Below are 23,694 nucleotides of genomic sequence, written 5' to 3'. Positions count from 1 at the left end.
CGGGGATCTGGGAAGGAGGCAGACTCCTGGGCCGGGACAGGCACTGGGGTGGGGTTGGAGGCTGGGGCCAGGCTGCGGCGGGGCGGGGCGGGGCGGTGGCTCGCCCGGCAGAGGAGGTAGCTGTGTGCCCCGGGATGCGGGCACAGGTGTGGCGCCCAGGGCAGGGCTGGTCTTCCAGGCGCCCAGGGCGGCCAGGCATCCGCTGGGTCTCCCGGTGAGACACCCCGAGGCCAGACAGCGCGGAGAGGAGGCGGCGCAAGCATGATGTGCTCGCTGCGGCCCGTGGTCCTGCTGGCCCTGCTGGTCCTGCTGGTGGGGCTGCCAGCGGCCCGGGACCCCCGGGAACCGGACGTGTTCTGTGGAGGTGAGTGTAGGGGTGCGGCGCAGGCCCAGTGTCCCCGCGGCTGGACAGCCTGCCTTCCCCGTCCCCCGGCACCCCAACAGGAAGCTCTCTGGGGTTCCCACTGGACCCCTGGCCTGGGCCGGGGTCCAGAGGTTATGGGAGCGGCTATGGAGCCTCTTGCAGCTCCGCCCTGAGCCTGGATGCTCAGTTCCCGTCTCTGGGCTTCATTTGGGGGCCGTCATGGGGTGTCTGCAAAGAGATCCAACCAGTCCATCCTAAAGGAAATCAACCCTGAATATTCATGGGAAGGACTGATGCTGAAGCTGAAACTCCAATACTTTGGCCACCTGATGAGAAGAGCTGACTGATTGGAAAAGACCCTGATGCTGAGAAAGATTGAAGGCGGGAGTAAAAGGGAACAACAGAGGATGAGAATATTGGATGGCATCACCGACTCGACATGAGTTTGAGTAAGCTCTGGGAGTTGGTGATGGACAAGGAGGCCTGGCGTTCTGCGGTTCATGGGGTCGCAGTCAGATATGACTGAGCGACTGAACTGAACTGAACTTGGGGTGTCGGCTCAGCTGTGGGGTCACACTGGCACATGGGGCCTGGGCACTTTAGTGACATCTCTCCTGGGGTGACGAGCTAGTCACAGCTGATTTGAGTACTTGCGCATCCAGGTTTTTGGCTGTAAGCTTGCCCTTTGGCTGTAGAACCTGCAGGTGGGTTTGGACTGTAAGCTTGCCCTTTGTAGAACCTGCAGGTGGGTTTTAGTCTTTTTAGGGTGGTCCTTCAGTCACACCGAGGAGCGGGGCATCATTAAGGAGGATCGGGGATCTCCTTAATCAGAAGGAGAGGGAGGAGCACATGGGCTTTGACCGGCCATCTCAGTGGGGACGAGACCGTGGAACCGGGAGGCCACTCATGCCAGCAGAAACGTCTGTTGGCTCTGGTCAAGCATGAGCCCCGCTCTGCTGTTTGCTTCTGCGCAGACTCATCACGTGGCTCCTGGTCTCTGGGTGGAGAGGGGAGCCACACCTGTCCAGGCAGTTAGAGTGCAGTCACTGACCTGTGCCAGCTTTCCTGGCTGGGCTCTTGGACGTGGTGGGGTGGGGGATGGGAGGAGGGAGTCCCTTAGGGCCAGGGCCTGGGGACAGGGTGCAGAGGGACAGGTGGGGTGGAGGCGTATAACCTACAGTGGAGAAGGGACCTCAAGCTGGGGGCCAAGGAGGGAGATGGGAGAGGGCGGTGCCCCTGAGGCCTGGGGGCAGGGGATCTGCTGAGAATCCCCAGGGACTCACTGAGGTCCCCGGATCCTCAGAGCTGGGCCCCACCCACCTCAGGCTTTCATTGCAGGCTGAGTTCCTTCAGTTGTGTCCCACTCTTTGTGACTCCATGGACTGTAGCCCGCCAGGCCCCTGTCCATGGGATTCTCCAGGCAAGAATACTGGAGTGGGCTACCATTCCCTTCTCCAGGGGATCTTCCCAACCCAGGAATCAAACCCACTTTTCTTACGTCTCCTGCATTGGCAGGTGGGTTCTTTACCACTAGCGCCACCTGGGAAAACCTAATGTACAGAACATGCAGACAATTGGGTGTGCCTGTGTTCCAATAAACCTTTATTTATAACACCAAGCAGAAGGCCAGTTCTGGCCCATGGGCTCCAGTCACCCAGCCCTGCTCAGGACAGCCTCCAGGCCCGCAAAGGACTGAATCTCATGGCTGCCTCCTCGCAGCCTCTCTGCTCACCTCTTCAGGTCCCTCCCACTCCTTTGTTTTGGCGGGAACTCAACCTAAGACAGGTAGATCGAATGATCGCCCACATTTGACAGATGAGGAAACTAGCAAAACTGAAGTTCTCCCGAGGTCATTCAGCTGGCGAGGGGCAGTGCCAGGCCCATCCACGGAGCTGGGTTCTGCAGTCTGGATCCCCTTGTGCTGTCTTGCGTCTCTGAATGATCCAGAACCAGTGAACCCTTGTGCCTGTGAGCATCTCCAGGGGCCGTGGAGAGAGGTGTGGACCGTTAGAGGAGAAGCTGTAGAGAAAGCAAGGCCAAGTGTGAGAGGAGGGGAAGGCACACCCACGACGGTGCCCTCCTGCCCTCTGCCCTCTGCCCTCTGCCCTCCACCCTCCTGGCTTTCCCCCAGCTCCTCTTGGGCTCCTCTGTGGCCTCCCCCCCATGTCTGAATGCTGGAGCTCAGGCCTGCCCCCTGGTGACCCCTTGGTTCCCCACCACCCTCATCCAGGACCTTAGTTACATCCTCCCTTCCCGGTGCCCCTGGAAGCAGAAGCCCAGCCCCTCTTTACCCCCAAAAGCATCTGAAGCCTCAGCTGTGGCTGTGAGATTGGCTGATGTGACTTTACTGCACTGAACAGCGTGAGGCTCCTGTGTGTGTGTGTGTGTGTGTCTCCCAGTGTGTTGGTGTGTGTATGTGTATGTATGTGTGTCTGTATGTCTCTGTGTGTCTGTGTGTCTCTGTGTATATGGGTGTATATGAATGTATGTGTGTGTGTGTATGAGTATATGTGTCTGTATACGTGTTTGTGTGTGTGTGCGCATCTGTGTGTATATATGTGTATACTTATATGTGTCTCTGTGTGTTTGTGTGTATGAGTATATGTGTCTGTGTGTCTCTGTGTATATGTGTCTCTCTCTATGTGTGTTTGTGTGTGAATATGTGTGTATGTGTCTCTGTGTGTATGTGTATGTATGTGTATATGTGTCTGTATACGTGTTTGTGTGTGTGTGTGTGCATCTGTGTCTATGTATATGTGTGTATACATATGTGTCTCTCTGTGTGTTTGTATGTATGTGTATATGTGTCTGTGTGTCTCTGTGCGTATATGTGCTTGTGTGTGTGTTTAAATATTTGATACTTAAGTTTTGGCTGCAAAGTCCTAACCCCTGAATGTCAGGCCACCTGTCTGTGAGCTTGGGGAGCTTGACCCAAACATCTGTCTACCCTGGAAGGTTGGGTGGCCACTTTTGAAGTCTGGCCCCTCAGGACAAAAGGCAACACCCAGCTGGCCCCAGGGTGGGTGGGGGTCAGGGGCTGAGGGCCTCTGTCTGTGGCAGCCTGAGCTGCAGGACTTGAGACCATCCTGCTGAGCCGACCCTGCCAGGGCATGGCCTCCAAAACAGACCTCGCCCCATGCCGCCCCGCCTGCCCAGCCCCCTGAGTGTCTCCGCCTTCAGCTGGGCTGAGGAGCAGAGGACCAGGCTCCGCCTTTGACTCCTTCCTCTGCTCTCTGCCTGAGGCTTGCCCGACGATTCTCCTCCAAGGCTGTGCGGAGCCGTCCACTCCTTGCTGACCAGGGCAGCCACCAGCACCTTGGGCCTCGTTTATTCCCAGCTGGCCCCCACTTCCTGCCTTCACCCTCCCCCCGCATTCTCCGCACAAAGCCAGTGTCTATTCTGTTTTAGTACCGTTTCCCCCAGTTTTTGGCCAGGCCTCGAGGCACGTGGGGTCGAAGCGTCCCGAGCAGGGAAGCTCAGCATCCTAACCTCTGCGCGCCCAGGGCAGTCCCTCCTGTCACAGGATCTGTTCCTTCCTCCACTCTCACCAGCCCTTTGATCTGCTGGGCTCGTTTGGAGAGGAGATAAAGATGGAGCGGGTGGGGAGACCCCTGGCGGGTGTGGGCCTGCCCTGGCCCAGCTGCACAAGCCTTGGTGTGGAGCATCCGGTCCTGACCCCCTCCACCATCACCCGCTATTCTTGGGGTGCCTGTAGCATGGAGACGACCGCCGGGTCCCCTCCTCTTGCGCTTCGACCTGCGGACTGAGCCGGTTTCCCTCTCCTGGCCCTCCTCCTCTGCGCCCCCTCACCTCGTGGAGGGAGGCCCTCTGTCCTCCGCAGCTCTTGGCAGACCTTCATGCGTGTGTGTCAGCCGTCACCGGGCAGCGCCACACAGGCTATTGATTTAGTGACGACCGTTGCTGCTCAGAATTGATCTAATGTTTCCATTACACTAAAAATGCTTTAACAAGTTCATTGGGAATCAGGTGATGGAAAAGAGCTGCTCGGCTCCCATCACGTCCCCTGGAGGAGGGGGCTTGTAGGGGACCTTGAGGGGCGAAAGCCACCACCCTTTGGTCAGCCTGGTGGTGAGGGACCACCTGTCCCCAGGAGACCAGAGGCCTTGGGGTCCCCACCAGGCCTGCTGGGAAAGGCTCAGCGTGGCTCGCTCGGGGCTTCCCCGAGACCATGTCCCCGGGACCCTGAGTCTTTCTCCATCACCACCCCACCCCACTGCCCAGGCCCTGATGCTCTGCGTCTTTGAGAGACCTCAGCTCCTCTGTCTGAGTGGGGAGGTCTGCGTGTTCCACCAGGCTTCCCGTCCTTCCCTGTCACGTTTTCCCCATTGCCGACCTCAGTTTGAGCCCTGGCTGCTTCCTCGTCCCAAGACCACGTGCCTCAGGCGCCCACAAGTAGCTGGGTGACACCACTGGCTCTCAGGGAGGCGGGAGACATTCAGAGCAGTGACGGGGCCAGGCGCCTGAGTGGGCAGCACTCTGAATGGGCCACGGTCTCTGGCGAGGGGCGCTGTCCAGGGTGCTGAGACTGCACCCTGGCCGAGGGGTCCTGCTCGCCAATGGCAGAGCCGCCCCCATCTGCTCCCAGCCTCGGTGCCCACCTCCTCCCAAGCCCAGGTCCCTAGCCTGGCACAGAAGGCTGGCCTTCTGTTCTGGACCCCGTTCCGAGGCAACTGTTGGTCACTCAGGGCCCCGGGCTGGGACCGCTGCGTAATTGACGAGGTGCGGGAGAAAGGCTGGTGCAGAGCCCCTGTTCACAAGCCAGGGCTTCAAGGCAGCCGCAGAGCCTACAGCGCGGGCGGCCCCGCCCCGTCGATCTGTCCTAGGAGCCTTTCAGGGTCTCAGACGTGGATGGTCTTTGCGTCTGGACTCTCAGGGAGCACCTGTCCCCGAGCCCTACTGATACGCTGCTTCTTGCATCCCTTATGATTTGCACTGGGGTCCCCTCTAGTGGGCATCCCGAAACCAGCCCCAGGGGCCCATGCCAGCCAAACCCCGGGGAGCCCGGGTGTGGGCGAGGTCCCTTTCCTGGCAGGGAGCTGGGTGGGTGACATCCCAGGTGGCAGGCAGTCAGGACAGGACAAGCCGCGTTGGGTAACAATCGCTCCCAGTGCCTCCCATCGTGAGGCGCTTTTCCCTGCCCTGTGGGCAGCCTGGCCGTTTGGCAGTTGTCATGGGCGAAGGCGGAGAGCCTCAGAGGGCCCTGGCCAGCACGCAGATGCCGAGATTCAGCCGTGGCTCACACTTGGCTCCACCCGAAGCCAGGGTAGGAAGCCCAGGGAGGCTGAGCCCCACTTGCCACGTGCCTGGGAAAGGAGCGGCCGGAGCTGGTCACTGACTGCTGTTGCTAATGCCGTGTTTCTGAAACTGAGCCAGGCCTGAGCACTGCTCCCTGATGCCATGGTGATTCACGACAGTGCCGTGGACATCACCCTGGGCCCACCCTCATTTATTTAAAGCATCTGACACCACTATGGGGTCTTTCTCCATCTGCATTTTCCCTGTGTTGTTTTATAACTTACTTGATCTGAAAAACTAAACACCCAAGCCAGCATCTAGCATCCACCCCCAGTGTCTAAGTTCTAAATTCTTCTTTGATTTGTGTGTACACTGTCAGCCAGCTACTGCTGCGTAACAAACAAGCCTTAGTGGCGCTTTTCCCTCCAAGTCTGCTGGTTGACGGGGGCCAGATGCCTAGTCCTTTGTAGTTCAGATGGTAAAAAATCTGCCTGCAGTGCAAGAGACCCAGATTTGATCCCTGGATTAGGAAGATCCCCTGGAGAAGGGAATGGCTACCCACTCCAGTATTCTTGCCTGGAGAGTTCCATGGACAGAGGAGCCTGGCGGGCTACAGTCCATGGGGCGCAAAGAGTCAGACACGACTGAGCGACTAACTCAAGTGTGTAGGCCCAGCAGGCAGGTTTCCCGGGTAATGTTGGTCCAGGCCTGTCCCATACGTGACTCCACCTCCTCTGACCTGGGGCTGGGAGGGATGTGCTCTTCTCTGGCCAGTTTATGGTGCCAAGAGGACTAGTGGGCTCAGACTGGGCAGGTTGTCCCTTCCACCTCAGTCCCCTGGAGTCAGATGGCTGACCCAATGCCCCACGTGGGCAGAGAAGAACTGCAAGGTTATGTTGCAGAGCCAGGGTCCCCATCAGAGTGGGGTCTTCTCCCTCCACCCTCCTGTAGATGGGTGTGTGTCTGCAGAGGGAGTCAAGCCTCTGCTTGCTCAGGACGGTTTATATCGCTGCTCCGGAAACACCAACTTCTTAACCAGCCAGGTAACTGCAGCTTCACCACCGAGTGGGATTACCTGCTGAGATCCACCTCCCACACCCACCTCTCGCTGGGAGCCAGCCCACCCCCACCCACAGGCAGGAGAACTGTGGTCTTGTTGGAATCGACCTGAGTGTCCTTGGGTGCTTTATTGGGAAGTCAGTTTCTTCCTGGGGAGAGCAGGTGTCTGCGTCCTCTGCGGGAGGCAGGCGTCCTTCTGGCAGGAACCGAGGAGCCCCTGGTGATGGGAGCACATCCACCCAGGCTGGGCTCTCGAGCATCCAGGATGACACCAGCTGGGGCTGTGTCTTCATCAGCTCATTAGAACTCAGGAGAGTTTTGTATTTAAGCTTCTTTCTACAACCACACCTTTTATGATGGAGATTTCAGGGGCTACGGCAGTCTCTCCGGAGCCCTCCCTGATGACCTGGCTCGTGTGAGCACTCTCGCGCTCTCCTTGGATGGCCCCACCTGCCCGCTCTTGCCCTCGCTGGCTTGGTTTACCATCTTTCCACACAGAGGGCATTTGGGTGGGACCATGGTGGGTTCTCGGAGAAGGCAGTGGCACCCCACTCCAGGACTCTTGCCTGAGAAATCCATGGACGGAGGAGCCTGGTGGGCTGCAGCCCATGGTGTCGCTAAGAGTCGGACACGACTGAGCGACTTCACTTTCACTTTTCACTTTCATGCACTGGAGAAGGAAATGGCAACCCACTCCAGTGTTCTCGCCTGGAGAGTCCCAGGGACGGGGGAGCCTGGTGGGCTGCCGTCTATGGGGTCGCACAGAGCCGGACACGACTGATGCGACTCAGCAGCGGCGGCAGCGGCGGCAGCGGCGGCAGCATGGTGGGTCCTGGAGGTGCACCTGCTTTTGAATCTCTGCCCTGCGGTCCGGTGCACGACCCGAAGCAAGCTGCTTACTTGCTCAAGCCTCAGTTTTCTCATCTGTGAAATGGGACAATGACACAGGAGCTGCTCTAGCTCCTGTGGGTTTTCATTGTGATGGTGGGCAGAGTCCTCAGCACAGAGCCTGCATGCAGCGGGCCCATCAGTGGAAGCCGCCGCACCTGCGTGTGGCCCCCAGCTCCCCAGACAGGTCTGGAGTCAGTGCCCTGATGGTCTTTTTCAAACTGAAGTATCGCTGACTCCCTACACTTAGTCTCTGCTCTACAGCAAAGTGACTCAGTAATGCATATGTGTACATTTTTCGTGTTCTTTCCCACTACCACAGGATACTAAGTAGAGTTTCCTGTGTTGTACAGCAGGACCTTGTTGTTTATCCATCCTAGATATAATAGCTTGGGCATGAGTTTGAGCAAGCTCCGGGAGTTGGTGATGGACAGGGAGCCTGGCGTGCTGCGGTCCATGGGGTCGCAAAGAGTCAGACATGACTGAGCGATTGAACTGATATCATAGCTTGCATCCCTCACGACCTTTAATCACATCAGGGTGTTTTTAACTGACAGGGCCTGGAGGGCCGGAATTCCCACTCAAATAGCTCCGACTATGCCTTGTGAAAATAGTGACCCACAGCCTGTTTTATGCTTTGCCCAGACTTTTCTTAACATTCCCAAGTCTCAGAGAAATTTCGTACTCAAGACGTGCAGAATAAAAACTTTCAGAGTAATCCGGTGAGAAGGACCTGAACCAAAGAAAGAGATTATAAGCGAGATTTAAGAGCCGTTTGGGTGACACTTCCGGTCACCTGAAGCCTGACTGGAGACCCTTGTATTGTTAGTACTGGAAATCTTCCAGGGGTGTACCTGCCCACATTTCTCCCAGAGTAAACTGCATCTGCTGGCTGTAATCATCCCTTCCCCTGGTGACTGAAGCCTGCTGTCCTGAGCGTCGAGGAAGATGGAGTGAGACGAGAGGTAAATAGAATTACAGTGGAGCTGGAGTGTTCCCTGGAAAACAAACGCTGCCGCTGAAAACCCCGAGAGTGCTTCCTTCTCTTAGAGGGGTGTGGGAGGAAAAAGCCTGTCAGGTTGGCTTGTGAACAACCAGGGTTTCCCTGTTCGACTAGAAAATATCACGGACCAGTTTTCCCTATTCTGCCGTCATCTTTGTACACCTTCAAGTTGTTAACATGAATTCTCACAGCGCCTCTGATTTTAGATCTGGAAAATGTAATTTGGGTTAAAACTCGATGGGGAGTCGCTGGGGCGCTGGGTTGCCGTGGTGACGTGCTGGGGCGGGGAGATGCGCGCAGGAGCCTCTGGGTTGGGCTCTGTCTTTGCACCAGCTGGTGGGCCTCCTCTTTCCAGGCCCCGCCCCCACCTGCTGCCTCCCTGAATCTCTGCCCAGTACTGAGATGTTCCTGGGGTCCCCGGGCCTGGCGCAGGCTTGCTGGCAGAACTCGGATTTTCTCCACCTACAGAGGGACAGAGAGCCTCTGAGGAGCTAACCCTTTCTAGCTCCAGAGGGTAGATCTCCGTTGGGCTGAGCTGAACATCATCATTTTCGTTCCATGCCATTGATGGAGTTAGGCCAGGTCACAGGACAGTTCTGGATAATGAGAGCGGGAGTCCGCCAGGGGCATCTGGAACCTTCCTTACAAACAGGAGTTTACAGGTGAGGAAATACGTGTTCAGACTCTAGGTGTCGCATCTGAGGACTGGAAGCTGAGAACCACAGGTGACACTGCACACCTGGGCAGGAAAGTCACGAGGGTGGCAGAGAAGCTGAGCCAGAGGTGGGGTGTCCCTGAGACGCTGAGCTAACCATTCTGGGCATGTCTTTTTATCCGGAGACAAACTTTATTCCCGAATTGCGCTCCCCCAAACTCATATGCCGTGGAGAAGGCAATGGCACCCCACTCTAGTACTCTTGCCTGGAAAATCCCATGGACAGAGGAGCCTGGTAGGCCGCGGTCCATGGGGTCGCGAAGTCGCACACGACTGAGCGACTTCACTTTCACTTTTCACTTTCATGCATTGGAGAAGGAGATGGCAACCCACTCCAGTGTTACTGCCTGGAGAATCCCAGGGACAGGGGAGCCTGGTGGGCTGCCATCTATGGGGTCACACAGAGTCAGACACAACTGAAGTGACTTAGCAGCAGCAGCAAACTCATGCCAAAGTCCTCCCCCTTGTACCTATGAATGTAATTGTATTTGGAGGCAAGGTCTTTCTTTCAGTCTTGCTTATGTATTGTGGCTGTGCTGGGTCTCCGTTGCCATGAGGACTTCCTCTAGCCGTGGCGAGCGGAGGCTACTCTCTAGCTGTGTGTGGGCTTCTCACGGCCGCGGCTTCTCGTTGTGGAGCAAGGGCTCCAGGCCCTCAGGCTTCAGTAGTTGCTGCGGGCGGGCTCAGTAGTTGTGGCACACGCGGCATGTAGGTCCTTCCTGGACCTGGGATCGAACCAGTGTCCCCTGCACTGCAAGACGGACTCTTCACCACTGGGCCACCAGGGAAGCCCGAGGTTCCTCTTATGAGAGACGGGTCAAGTTGGATTATGAGTTACCGCACGGCTGTTAGCATAGCGGATGCCGTCTTGGGCCGGCACACACGCCGTCCTTCTGCTGACCCCACCCAGGGCTGTGCGCTGCAGTACATTTCCTCTCTGTCATCAGGGGCTTTGTGGTGGGCAGGCACTGCGTGGCAGGCACTGCGTAGCCGTCGCCAGGTCCAGGTGGCCTCGGGGCTCTCTTAGCCTCCAGACAATCACGTAGACCGATGACGTGTTCCAGGCAGCCCCAAGACTAGTGACCCATTCACAGACCTGCTCTGCCCGTGGCCTCCTCACAAGCCCCACACCTCTCATGCGCTCCTGCTCAGGCGTGTGGACGGGCTTCTTTTCCCACTGTCTCAGACACACCATGACCTCACACTGGCGTTTAGCATCTGCTGGTCTCTCTCCCAAGGAGCCTGGACACGCCTCACCTGCACCCAGCCGCCTGCACCCTCCCGTGTGCAGCCCTCCCACCCTCAGAGGCCTGCCTGTGAACCGACCATCCTCCCGGGGTGGGCTGCAGTGAGCTGGCGGCCTTCAGGTTCCACCTGTGCTCACTCGTGTGCCTGAGTCCTGCAGTGGCCCCTCAGGGAGGGTCTGGGGCCTGGGTGCTGGCTCTTGGCTTCCGCCCGTCCCCACGTGACCTCTCGGTCAGCAATCCCTCTGGGCTCTGAACAGGACAGTTAGACATTCCAAGAGGGCAAAGGTGAACGCTCCCAGGCCCCTTGAGGCCTGGCCCTGCACACATCACTCCCTTCATTGCTGTTGGGCAGCCCAGCAGTGTGGGAAGATAGAACGGCATCAAAATACGGCCTTTCCTAATCTCAGAACGTCTCGGAGCACATGAGGCTCTCCTTTCTGGAGCTGACCCACACTCCTCTGTCCTCTGCAAACCCTGAGTGGCTGTGGTCAGGATGGTGGTCTTCTCTTACCTTCCTTTGTAACTCCTGCACCTGGTACAGTGCCCAGAAGAGGGAAAGGGCTTTAATATTTCTTGAATGATCAGATGCATGAGACACAATGATGTCTCCAGCTTCATTTAAAAAGCAGCTATTTTGCTAATGAGGATCCTTTGTAAGGCTAAATTTTCCCCGCCTTAAACATCTGAAATGACTTGACAGGAGCGGGTAGAAGAGTTAAGGAGATTACGGTGCATCTTCTCGGTGGGATATTATACGCAGCTTTGATAACAGCCACCGCTGCGCAGCACGTCGAGAATATACTGATAGTAAAGAACTGAATGAGAAAAGTGGGGCAAGGAAGACACAACTGTACAATAGCGTCATTCCATCGGTCAAATGCTGATACATCGTTCCCCGGCCGACACAGCTGCTCCCGCGGTGGGAAACACCCGCTCCTGGGAGCTGGTGGTCTCTGTCGGTCCCGCCTGGCCGTCTCCTGCTTGTCCTCAGAGCCTGGCTCAAGCGTCGGCGCTCGGGAAGTTCTGAGGTCCAGCCACGCGCGTGCCGTACTCTCCCCGCCCTCGCCCATGCCTTCCTCACGCCGCGTCTCTGTACCGGGCACAGCTGAGACGTGGTGCCCAGGGGTGCCGGGGGGCTTAACAGTAGAGGTGCGTTTCCTCATGGTTCTGGACACCAGAGGTCTGAAGTCGAGGTGTCGGCGAGGCCGCATTCCTCCTGAAACCTCTGAGGAGGGCCTTTCCCGCCTCTACCGACATAGAGCGGAGGCTGATGACCGTCAGCTTGCAGGCGCATAGCCTCAGCCTCTGCGCCTGCCACCCCGAGGGTCTTCATCCGTGTCTCCCTCCCTCCCGGTCTCTGGGTCTCTCCTCTCCTTCCCAGACCCAGTCACCCTAATGACCTCATCTGAGCTTGACCATCTGCCAAGACCCTGTCTCTAGATAAGGTCACCTCCACCGGTGCCGGGGCAGGGCACAAATCCCAGCAGACACAGCTCTGCCCATGACAGCGGGAGAGGGAGGGGAGGAGGAAGGTGGCTACAAGATGCAGGGCGCCTGAAGCTGAGACTTGCTCCCAAGCCCAGCCGGCTTCCCGTGTGCCTGGCCGGCACTCACGCGTCCCCTGGGGGCTCTGGGCTGCCGGTGTCTCCAGCCCTGGAGGACTCCCAGGGGGCTGTGCTCCTCCAGGCCCCAGCTCAGGGTCACTGGGGTGGCTCGTCTCTGGCCTCTCAGCTCATTTCCCACCCACCCCTCATGGAACAGCAGCGCCACCGGCCCCCACACTTCTGGGTCTTGTGGACAAAACTTTCAAGAAAGACTTAAGCAATGGGCACCAGTTCCACTTGCAGGAGACTGAGCGTCCTTTGATGGGGGGTGGGGGGGGGGGGGCGCCGCCCTCGCCAGGACAGCACCCCCCAGGGGTCAGGGCTCAACTTCCCGGAGGAGCTGGGGCCCTGCTTAAAGGAGACAGGTAGCTTCGTGGTGGGATGCAGGCAGAGCCTGGGCCCCTCCCGGCTCTGTGTCTTAGCATCTGCCCAGGAGAATCTGCTGGTCACCCATGCTGGCACCCGGACAAACTGCTGCGGGTGGCTCTGGGGGTTCAGGCAGCCTCGCTCACCCTACTGGTCCAGGCGGGGTGTCTGCAGCCCCCATCCCGCACTGTGGGTTTCTGTGCCCCTTGCTGAGCTCGCTGCCCTCCAGGCAAATGCAAGCGCCTTGAGGGCCTGGCTGGGACCTACTCCTGGGACTCCCCTGTTCTTTGCATCACCTTGCAGACTTCAGGTCCTTGAACGCGGGTGACTCCTGAGCCTCTAGGGCGTGTGTCCAGCAGGGTGCAGGAGTGGGCCGTGGGAAGAGAGGTCTGGACCCCCATGTCACACGTGTTCTCTTGCAGGAGTGGTGTCAGCAGAGGGGCCAGCAGGCTGCAGGCTTCCCAGGCACTGTCCCCACCCACAGGGCTGGGAGTGGGGTGCCCCCAGCCTGCCCTCTGCAGCCCCCAGGGACCATCCTGACGGCTCCGACACCCGCCTCATCTCCTCCCCGTTTCCAAATCTCACTCCCAGCAAGAGAGAGAGAAAAGGCCAGGAGAGAGGAGGAGGCAGACGGAGGGAGGAGACAGGCAGGCCCAGCTGGGGGGAGGGCTCGCCCTCTGGCAGGCAACGTGACCCGCCAACCCCCCCAGGAGGCTTCAGGCCCGCCGCCTGCTCTAATAAACTCGAAACTCCAGTGACTTAAGTGAAGATTTCAGATTAACATTTAAATTAATGCCGGACTAGAAATCTGGAGGCCCAGGTCGCTGATGTGACTGTGTTAACTTGTTCTGTGACCTGGGGCGAAAATGTGAAATGATCTGTTCTGCTCGAGCCACCCCTTCCCTGCGCAGGGGAGGTCAGGACGCAGGCCTGGACAACCTCACGCCCTCCAGGGCTGTCCGGGAAGCCCGGCCTTCGGCGTGGGTGGGGCTCACCTCTGCCCCGAGCCGCTCTGCTTGACCTGCGAGTGTGGGCCCTGGAGGCTGGGACTCCAGGCAGCTGGTGCCACAGAAGAGAAGGCAGGGCCAGGGGCGTGGGGACCACGGCAACCCCGCCGTCAACTCTGCTTTCCTCTCCCCAGCCTGCCCCGGCTCTCCCCAGACTTGGCCCGAGCTGAAAGGAGCAGGACATTAACAGGACAGATTGCCTGGGGGTAGGCACGGTGGCCAGGTTCACCCCGTGGGCTCCACAGAGCCTGGAGCATCCTAGACCTGCCAGATCCTGGAACATCCTGGAACCCGAGTCTGCAGGCACAGAGCAGAGAGCCACGCAGGACTGGGGTCCCAGGAGGGTTGCCGGGTCCAGCTGGGCGGGGGTGGTCGGTCTGCTGAGTGGATGTGGACGCTAGGTGGCTTCTAGGTTATCCTCCTCCTCTGATGAAGAGAGAGCTAAGTGAGGCAGAGGAGCGAAGCAGGCACCCCAGGGCAGGCTCAGAAGCCCCGGGCTGTGAACAGGGACCTCGCTGCCCTCCAAGCAGCAGCCGTATCAGGAAGGGCTGGGGGGCACTGCTGGAGCATGGAGGCCCCTGGTCCCCAGGGCCCTGCTCCGTGGGGCTCCTCAGGCCGGCCGGCCACGGCCTTCTTGGGGGGACCCATGTCGCCCCCTGGAAGCCGCCTCCCAGCACCGCGGCCACACCAGCCACTGCCCCTGTGCACTGACCGTTCCCTTCCCTGTGGCCAAGAGACTGGTTCCCACTCCCTTCCCCTTCCTGGGAGCAAGGAATGAAGGGGGTCAGGAGCCTCAAGGACACCCTTGCTCATACCTGTCTGTCCCCAGGGATCCTGAGCCGTCCTCAGCCGCAACGGGCACGCGTGCTTTCTTCCTGAGAGGCCTCCCGGCCATGGTGCTGGGCCATCCGCCAGCCGCGAGGCTGGGGGTGTGTGGTCCCCACCCCCATCGGTGGGCTCGGCGGGTCAGGGACTCCCTGGTGACCCTTTCCTGGGGCCGTAATGGACTCGGAAGGGCAGTGCTGAGGCCCCTCACAGAGGAGGGAAGCTGCCATCCAGGGGGCCGGGAGAGCTGCCCCGAGTGCCCAGGGCGCTGGTCCAGCGTGACAGGAGGGCATCACGGGGTCAAGAGCCTTCAGGAAGGTGCTGGGATGCCAAGTTACGAGGCCCCGGAAGCTGGGAAGGAGGTGTGCGGCTGCAGGCTGGGCTTGGGGGAGCAGGCCGTGCCAGGCTCTCCAGGCTTTGGGCAACTGTCTGCTGCCCTTCCAACTCCCACTGGCTCCATGTACCGACGAGCTGTTCTCGGAGGCCTGGGGATGGAGAAAGAGCAGGTGTCACTCAGGAGGCCGGCACCTCCATAGTAGGTAACCCTAATGATCAAGGACGGCTCACACTGCCCAAGGGTCACCCGGTCAGCAGCTGGGCTGGGTGACCCACGGCTTGCCCGCGCGCCCCCGCAGACGTGCTGGGCGGCCTGCAGAGTGGGACTGGGGAACGTCGCCCAGTCTCTCTAAGCCTCACCGTGACAGGGTCACTCTCCAGGCTCCGAGGAGTGTCGAAAGCCTGGCTCACGACTCAGCACGGGGCAGGCAGGATGTGTCTGTAGTGATGTCGGTGAGACTGTGGTTGCTCCTTGCTACCGTCAACGCAGGCTGAGCCCACGCCATCCCACTCTGGTGTACGATCGGGTTGTCCAGTCGCTCGGTCATGTCCGACTCTTTGTGATCCCGTGGATGGCAGCACACAAGGCTTCCCTGTCCTTCACCATCTCCCAGAGTTTGCTCAAACTCAAGTCCATTGAGTCAGTGATGCTAACCAGGAAACAGAGCTAAAACCAGGGTCAGCCATGCCCGTGTTCAGATTTGGGAATTTAAAGGTTATGCTGTTCACCCCCGAAATGCAGCGCTCAAATCAGTCAGAAAATGTGTGCGTGCCTCGTTTAACACCAGGCGAGGGGCTGTGAGCAGCCCAGGCTTTGCTGGGCTCCTCCGACATCCGTGTCAGAATGGGGGCAAAGACAGCAATTTCAGAACCAGCGTCCTGTTGAGCAAACGAGGCTGATGTTGGAGGCATCGTCACTTCGTTTACTTTTTCTTGGTGAGAATTCTCAGCTGGGCAGCCCTGCCTGAGAAGAGGAGCAGAATCAGCTCCAGAACTGGGTAGAAAGGTCAGTTTCAGAGGTTCCCTGAGATTTTAAATCCAGCCAAAGTGTGTCTTTGGGAGCAGGGCCCCGTTTCTGACAATGTACTTCTCTTTGCTGAGGCTCCGAGAGTGTAATGGCTGTGACCCAGTGTGGCTCAGGAACTCTGCAAGACTCGGAGCGAAGGCCTCTTTATTCTTTAACAAAAAAGTGTTTTACATGAAAATGTAAAATGTATGTGGTTTATGAAAAACACAGGGGGCAAAAGGATAAGCAAAGGAAGCCTCAGCCTGGCTCTCTGAAAACTCTGCACGTCTTGGCCTGTGCAGAAGCAACCAGAGGACAGGAGCTTGTCCCAGCCCCAGGGACTGTGGGCTTGAGACTCTGCAGCTGGACTGAGGCTCGGGTGGGGGGCCCTTCCAGGAGTAACGCGCGCTCCTTGCCTTGTTTAGCGTGCAGGGCTCTGATGGACGAAGTGGAGTACGACGTCACCAAGGCTCGGCAGGAGAAGACCAAGGTGGGCTCCTTCCGAATAAATCCTGACGGGACGCAGGAGAGGAGAAAGGTAGCGGAAAAGAAATTATGTCCCCGTGTATAATTGCGGGTGCGGGCAATTACCAGCCATTTATCCAAACAGCAGTTGGTCTTAATCTTCTAACCTTTCTCTTGTTCAGGGTATCAGCTCTAAATTGCTTCTGAGTCCTGGGGGACCCAAAGTAATCTTTAAGCTTGAAATTGAAGTCTCTCTCCCAGCACCTAAATTTTGTGTCTTGTCAAGTCGGAAGGCGTTTCGGCACTATTGTGCATCAGGATAAAAATAGCGCTTCCACGGTTCTTGGGTGAGGCCTGCAGGGGACCCAGAGCGGCTGTGGGGGCTGCCTAGGGACCTCAGAGGCTGAACGCCTCCCCCAGGCTCCCCAGCCCTGCCGCCAAGATCCGCAGAATATTCTCCTGGGGGTAAGGATGCGAGACCCGTCTCTGAGACAGACTCAGTCACTTGTCTGAGTGGAAAGATGGATATGCTTCCTTCATGGAACCCACCCGGGAGGGCCCCCCCTCCACCACCCTGCCCCACCCTGCCCTGAGTGTCTGATGGCAGGGGTCTAAGGATCCAAGAGGGAGGGTCTAGGTGGGGCCAGGGCAAACCTGGGCTCCTGTCTTCTCCCCCCACCCAGCGCTCAGGTGGTAAGTGCTCAGAAGAGTAAGTGATTTCATAGTCATCCTAAGCAAAACAAGGGCTTCCCTGGTGGCGTAGCTGGTAAAGAATCTGCCTGCAATGCAGGCCACCTGGGTTCAATCCCTGGGTCTGGAAGATCCCCTGGAGGAGGGCATGCACGGCAACCCACCTCAGTATTCTTGTCTGGAGAATCCCCGTGGACAGAGGAGCCTGGTGGGCTACAGTTCATGGGGTCGAAAAGAGTCAGACGTGACTGAGCGACTCACACACATAAGTGAAGCAAGTCTGGAAAAGGTGTTGCACAATGTCACCCAACGTGCTCAGGGCTGAACGGAAGTTGGGTTTGGATTTCCTGTTGGTTTGGTCCAGTACTTGAACTAATGACTGAGTTGGGCCATCCGCTTTTTCCACCTCTTTCTGGAGCACTTGCCCATCAGACAGCATGGGAGTGGGCTGGTCAAGGCCCAGCAGGGCACTCTGAAGGGTGTCTTTAAGAGACATGTTGGGTCAGGAGCCACCCCAAGAAGGGCAGGGCCTTCCTTCCCACATCAACCCTTCTCCCATAATTTCCCAAGTAATTCACCAGAATTATTGGATAATTCTGATAACTCAGGTGCTTCCCCAGGAAAGATCGCCGTGCACCCACAGCAGCTCCATTCAGGCCGATTCCCTGTGACAAGGTGGCCCTGGCGGTCACAGTGACCTGCAGGGGCGGAGCAGCCCTGGCCCCTCCGCCGGCCACACTGTCTCCCACCGTCCAGCAGGGCAGGGAAGGTGTGTGTGCAGGGGTCAAGTGCAGCCTCTAAAGCAAAGGGTGGGTCACTATGGTAAGAGATTAGACTGTGGGTTACCGGACCCATTGCTGGTGCATCTGGGCCAGGACAGGGGAAGGAGTCTTTCTCTCAAGAGTGACCCGGGGGACCTGGAAGGTCCCAGAGGAGGTGGCGGGGTGGCAACCTCGGGGAGCCGGCAGCTGTTGATCAAGAACCCCACCATGCCAGCCTTTCAGTGATTTCCTGTCCTGACAGCGACCTGCAGAGTAAACCTGCTTTCTGATGAGAACACGCAGAGCAAGTCAGCGGTGTCCCAGGGTCCCTTGGAGACAGTGGGCCCCATGGGGCTGGGGCGGGCGCACATGGGCCCTGCCCCCTCCAAGCTCTCCCACTGCACCCCTGGGGGCTTTCCCTGGGGTCCGTGCAGAGTGCCCCGAGCTCCCACGTGGACTCACCTCCAGCAGCAACAGGCCTGCTCAGCTCCGCTCCGAGACAATCGACTTGAAACCACATCTTCAAAGTCACCACAAACTGACTCCTGAGCCCCGAGAGCTGCCATTCTGCCGCGTCCATCCCTCGGGCCAAGGTGACCTCAGAGGCCCGGCGTCCACGAGCCCCGCCGTCCTGGGGCATGTTCAGCAGTCATGGGGAGAGGCCCCCCCAAATCCAGCGCTCGGCACTGGAGCCAGACTCTCCGGATCGGCACAGGGAGGGGCCACAGTGCCCAGAGAAGCTGGGCTTCCAGCCACGTGTCCTGGAACCGTGCGGCTTTGTAGTCAGGGCTGGAGGCCAGTCTCCCGACCGCTGGCATACACGAGGCCAGTGACTGCGGCGGTTCCCACGCCTCACAGAACCCAGCAGCATTCCCTCCCACCCGCTCAGGAAATGCTCCCCGGCTTCAAAGCCCCGTGGCCATTTTCTTGGCCAGCCAGACTTGAAACACAGGGGCCTTGTGCAGCATGAAGTCAGGGCCTCACCCACCGCCTTGGATGCGGGCCTGGTGGCCTGCCGGCGGGGCTGGTGTGCAGGCATCTCTCGGTCCTTCTGTGTATGCTCAGCTTGGTGTTTGAGAAGCACACATGCGCATACACACACACAAAAGAAGCACCCGGTGGGACTGGGCCTGCGCTCCAGCTGGGAGAGGCCTAGACTCAGGGTGCGTCCCGACATGCTGGCCAAAGGCAGCGAGACCCACCACCTGCCTGTGCGCCTCCCCCCCACAGCCTTTTCTCTGCCCTCCATACTCTGCAGTGGAAGCACTGGGGCCTGTGCTGAAATCCACCCGCCCTGTCTGTTCCCTGACTCTTCCAGTGGGCGTCCCAGCTGGGTTACCGCAGCCTCCGGTCCAGGAGCTGGGGGAGCCCGGGAGACGGGCCTGAGGAGCCCGGGGAGCCAGTCCTCAGGCCACACCCGCTACAGGAGGCAGGCCTGGCTCTGCGGGGTTAGGACCTGCCCTGGCCCCCACCACCGGCTGGCTCCACCCTGCTTTGGCTCAGCCATGCGGCCTCATGTGCCCCTTGGCTCTGGGCCAGCCTGGCCTTGAGCCCTCCTCCCCTGTTTCCTCTCTCAGCTCCGTACACCCCTGTGCAGGGCGGCCTGCCCCAGAGGCTGCTCACTGGACCACAGACACCAGGACACACCCCCCGCATGGCCACCTGTAGGATGCTGGGAGGTGGGGACGTTCGGAGGGCCGGCTCTTGGAGGATGGGGTGGGGCTCGGGTGGGGTCAGGTCAGGGTTGAAGTCAGGTTTGGGGTTGGGGTGGGAGGTCATGGTTGGGGTGGGAGGTCATGGTTGGGGTGGGAGGTCAGGGTTGGGATGGGAGGTCGGATTGGGGTTGGAGATTGGCGTTGGGGTGGGAGGTCCGGGTGGGGTGGGAGATCGGGGTTGGGGTAGGAGGTCAGTTTTGGGTGGGTGGTTAGGGTTGGGGTGGGAGGTCAGGGTTGGCATGGGAGGTCGGGGTTGGGGTGGGAGGTCGGGGATGGGGTGGGAGGTCGGGGTTGGGGTGGGAGGTTGGGGTGGGGTGGGAGATCGGGGTTGGAGTGGGAGGTCAGTTTTGGGTGGAAGGTCAGGGTTGGGATGGGAGGTCAGGGGTGGGGTGGGAGGTCAGGGATGGGGTGGGAGGTCGGGGTTGAGTTGGGGGAAGATGGGGCAGATGGCTTTTGTCCCGTATCCCTGGGGGTTCCCACTGACTCCAGGAGCCCTGCTCTCTCCTAGAGTTTTCTCCAGTGAGCAGAAAGGGCTAGACTGGGGGTGGGGCAGCGCAGGGAAGGGGGTCCAGTCCTCCTGGGTGCGGTACCTCTCAGGAGCGCTCCCCTGGCCCGGGACTGTCCCCAGTGGACTCGGGCCCCAGCCGCCCCTGGAAGATCCCCTTTTACCTTCTGCCCCCTCTGCAGGCACTGCCCCCTCCCCGCCCACGTTTGGAGAAGTGGGGGAGGGGACAATGAACCTCCAGTGAAACCCAGACCCAGACAGGTACTGTGAGGCCCTCTCAGGCAAAGTGCCCCTCTGGTGCCCCGTGCACAGGAGGGCCACCGGGCCCCCATCAACTCCCCACCCGGCGTGCTGGGCCAGGAGACCCTTGGGGAGAGGCCCCATTTTCTCTGAGTGGTAACCAAGCCAGGCCTGAGGCGGGAGCGTCACAGACTCAGTGGACAGTGGAGCTTGGGGCTCCCAGCCTGGCTCCAGGCCCTGGACCCGGGCAGGCCTGAGGGGAGGGGCGCAGAGTGCTGAGGTGAAGAGAAACCTCGTTTGCTTGAATTGACCCCATCCTCGTGGCAGCAAGAGGCCTGTTTGCCAGCGAGATGAGAGGGTGAGTTGGACAGTCACAGGCCGCCTGGGGGCAGAGGGGAACTCAGTCCCGTAGTGATGGTCAGACTGCGGGGCCCCCCAACCATCGGGCCATCAGTCAGCGTCCAGGGGTGAAACGGGCGTGGGAGCATGTACGTGAAGTGTTAGAGTGCATCGTGACGACGGAAGCTATTGTCTCCTGACGCTTTATGTAATGAGTTGCATCGGAAAAAGTGGGTCACGGCCCAAACATTGAGAGCCACGGCAGCAGATGGCCCTTCTCAGCATGGGACCGCAGCCTAAAGATGTCTCATTCGGGAGGACTGTTCGTACCCATCAGTGCCACAGGAATTGCTATTCCCCAAGCGGAAACCAACAGAACCTCTCCTCCAGGGGTTATGGCAGAAAGCAGGCTGGGTGTTGGTGGTCTGCGCAGTCCGTGGACCCAGGAACCAAGGCGCCCTGGGCGCCACAGGTGTCTCCCCAGCCCACGGGGGCCCCGGCGGCCTGGCTCCTGGCTCCGGGCTCCAGGCTCCCGGCTCCCAGCCGCTGTAGCTCAGAGGTTATGCTCTGGCCCCAGGGCCACCCTGAGCCGGGACGCCTGGGCGTGTTCAGCCGTGCTGGGTGTGGTGGAGAGGAGGAGTTCTCGGGCCTCAGAGGGGAGCAGGGTGAGCGCTGCGTATGCCAGCAGCGAGAGACAGATCTGGTCTTCATCCCCCTCCCGGCCTCAGAGCTTGACGGTGTGACCACTGCTCGTTTCAAAAAGGCGGCCCTGGGAAGCTCAGCGTCGAACGCCGGGCCAGCCAGCTAAAGCAGCGTCTCCTGTCCTACACAGCAGACAGTCCGCCTGTCGGTGGCTCTGGGGGTGAGTTCAGAGGCCCAGGGACCCCAGGGGTGACCAAGCCCCTTTCTGCCTTTCCTGTCTGCCGATCTTGGCAGAAAGAGAGCTCAGCCTGGTGGGCGGATGCTCCTCGTGGTCCCCGATGAGCCACCCATCTCCTGGTGTCACGTGTAGACAACATTCAGGACAGAAAAATGGAAAAGTGTTGCCTTACGCTCCTTTTCAACAAGCGGGGAATTTGTCCAAAAGATCCTGACACCCCAGCCCCAAGACACTCCGGATGGTATCTTACGGTCAGGACACTGCAAGGAAGTGTGCCCGACCCGGGAGTCCCCGTGAGGTGAGGCCCGCCCTGGGGTGGGGGCCCTGCCTGAGCAGAAGAGGGGCAACAGAGGCGGGTCTGTCAGCCTGAGGGTCGGGGGTCGGCGGTCCTGTGCCAGGAGGCTGCCCGGCAGCCCACACTTCCGCCCTGTGCTGTGAGCGTGAGGGCCCAGAAGACTGCGGAGACCCCGGACTGACGATGGGGCTGAAGTGGGGTGGGGGACAGTCCTGAGCTCTCTCTCGAAGTTTCCTGCAAGCGGTAGAAAGATGGTGTGCGGATGGGCGCACGGCTGGAAGCTACACGGGCAAGCAGGAGTTGGGGGACCACCCTTAAGATGTTTTATGGATGTCGTCAGCCCGCGGTTGTGTGTAATTCAGCAGCTAAGTTATGTCCAGCTCTTTGTGACCCCATGGACTGCAGCACACCAGGCTTCCCTGTCCTTCACCATCTCCCAGACTTTGCTCAAACCCATGTCCACTGAGTTGGTGATGCCATCCAACCTTATCTCATCCTCTGTCGTCCCCTTCTCCTGCCCTCAATCTTCCCCAGCTTCAGGGTCTTTTCCAGTGAGTTGGCTCTTCCCGTCAAGTGGCCAAAATATTGGCGCTTCAGCATCAGTCCTTCTAATGAATATTCAGGTGGTGGCTAACACCGTATTCGATATATTACTTTGACAATTGTGGATTAAATTATGTTCACGTGAACCTGTGAATCAGCATGTAAAAAGTCAGGAAGGTGTAGTGCAGTTTTTAAGTACAAAAAGGAAGTGACTACTCGGCGTATACAGGTACTCCCCATGAGTGAGCATGCGGCCTTGGAGGATGGGGACACAGAATACACGCCTCGATGGTGATGGGGTCATCCGGGCATTGCCATGAGACTTTGGGGGTTTTTTGGGCTCATCTTTCTAATGTTTTCCCATCATGGACAGATTATTACTGCGTAATTAAAAAAATTAAGTTTGGGTTGTTTTTTTTTTTCCGAGAAATCAAAAGAATTCCATGTCATTTCAGGAATTCCAATTCTCAAAAGTAGTCTTGCTCTCAGTGAGGTGGCAGGCACACATGGATATCTGCTGCACAGAACACGTGCCAGCAGGCAGGTGGCCACCCCCTGGTCTGTGTGGCCTCTGGTCCTGGTTCCTGGTGGCCCACCGGGTCAGCAGTGGGGGCTGCCTTCCATCCCCACCCTTGGGAGGTTTGGGCAGTCCCGGCAAGGCAGCGCTGGAGTCAGGGGGCTGTCAGCTTTGTCTCTGTTGCTGATTCTTCTCTCTGTGAGCCGCGGGGGCCCTGGACCCAGTCTCTGAGACGAGTGGATCTCCTATCTCAGGCATCCAGAGGACACACGCAGAATCCGTGTGTTCAGTCCTTGACAGTCTGGCTGCTGTCCGTCCAGCTCCCTTTTCCTTCTCTCCCAGAGAAGAATGAAGAGGAGAGGCCTTTCTAGTTTTCACGCCTGTGCACTTGGGGTCCTTTGCACCTGAGTCATTCGTTTAGCCGACGGCTTTGACTGTGTGTCGTCTTCTCTTTTATCTCTCCTTTTCTTTCTTTAAACAAGTTATATTTGAACTTTTTCTATAAAGAATCCTTTTTTTAAAAAAAAACCTGTTTATTTATTTTCGGCTGTGCTGGGGCTCCGTTGCTCCGTGTGGGCTTCCGCCGCCAGCTGCAGCCAGCAGGCACTACCCTCCGCTGGGGCGCACAGGCTTCTCGCGGAGGTGCCCTCTCTTGTTGGAGAGCTCAGGCTCGAGGCACACAGGCGTCAGCAGCTGCGACTCGAGGCTTCGTAGCTGTGGCTCGCAGGCTTTAGCTGCCCCACGGCATCTTCCCAGACCAGGGCAGATCCCGTGTCCCCTGAACTGGCAGGTGGATTCTAACCCACTGAGCCGCCAGAGAAGTTCCTCTTTCATTTTTTAAAAAGAGAAGCCCCCTGGCTGTTGTGCTGATTTGTTGATACAGTGCCACGGGCATCTCTCCCGCGTGAGTCCAGGGACAGCTCCCACAAGAGCTGCCCTCCTGCCCACTGGCGTGGGTGGGCGGGGGAGGCTGCTGCCATGGTCATTCGGGGGCCCAGTCCTCGGGGTCCCCTGCATGTTCCGAGGAGGGTGGGGACTTCGGGGCAGGGGGCTCCTGAGGAAGGTCCG

General features: G+C 58.9%; 1 protein-coding gene across 1 annotated transcript in view; it reads left to right on the top strand.

Annotated features, from left to right (window-relative positions):
- Positions 1-261: 261 nt before the first annotated feature.
- CNPY1 (canopy FGF signaling regulator 1) overlaps positions 262-23,694 on the top strand; it is a 54,682-nt gene continuing 31,249 nt past the window's right edge. Inside the window, exons 1-2 of the mRNA XM_052639238.1 lie at positions 262-364; positions 16,102-16,214. Of these exons, the coding sequence (XP_052495198.1) occupies positions 262-364; positions 16,102-16,214 (216 nt within the window). The remainder of the gene's footprint in view (positions 365-16,101; positions 16,215-23,694) is intronic.

Source organism: Budorcas taxicolor, chromosome 4 (genome assembly GCF_023091745.1).
Source record: "Budorcas taxicolor isolate Tak-1 chromosome 4, Takin1.1, whole genome shotgun sequence".
In the NCBI taxonomy this organism is placed as follows: domain Eukaryota; kingdom Metazoa; phylum Chordata; class Mammalia; order Artiodactyla; family Bovidae; genus Budorcas; species Budorcas taxicolor.
Note: the sequence above shows the minus strand (reverse complement) of the source record. Positions and strands in the feature narration are given on the sequence as shown.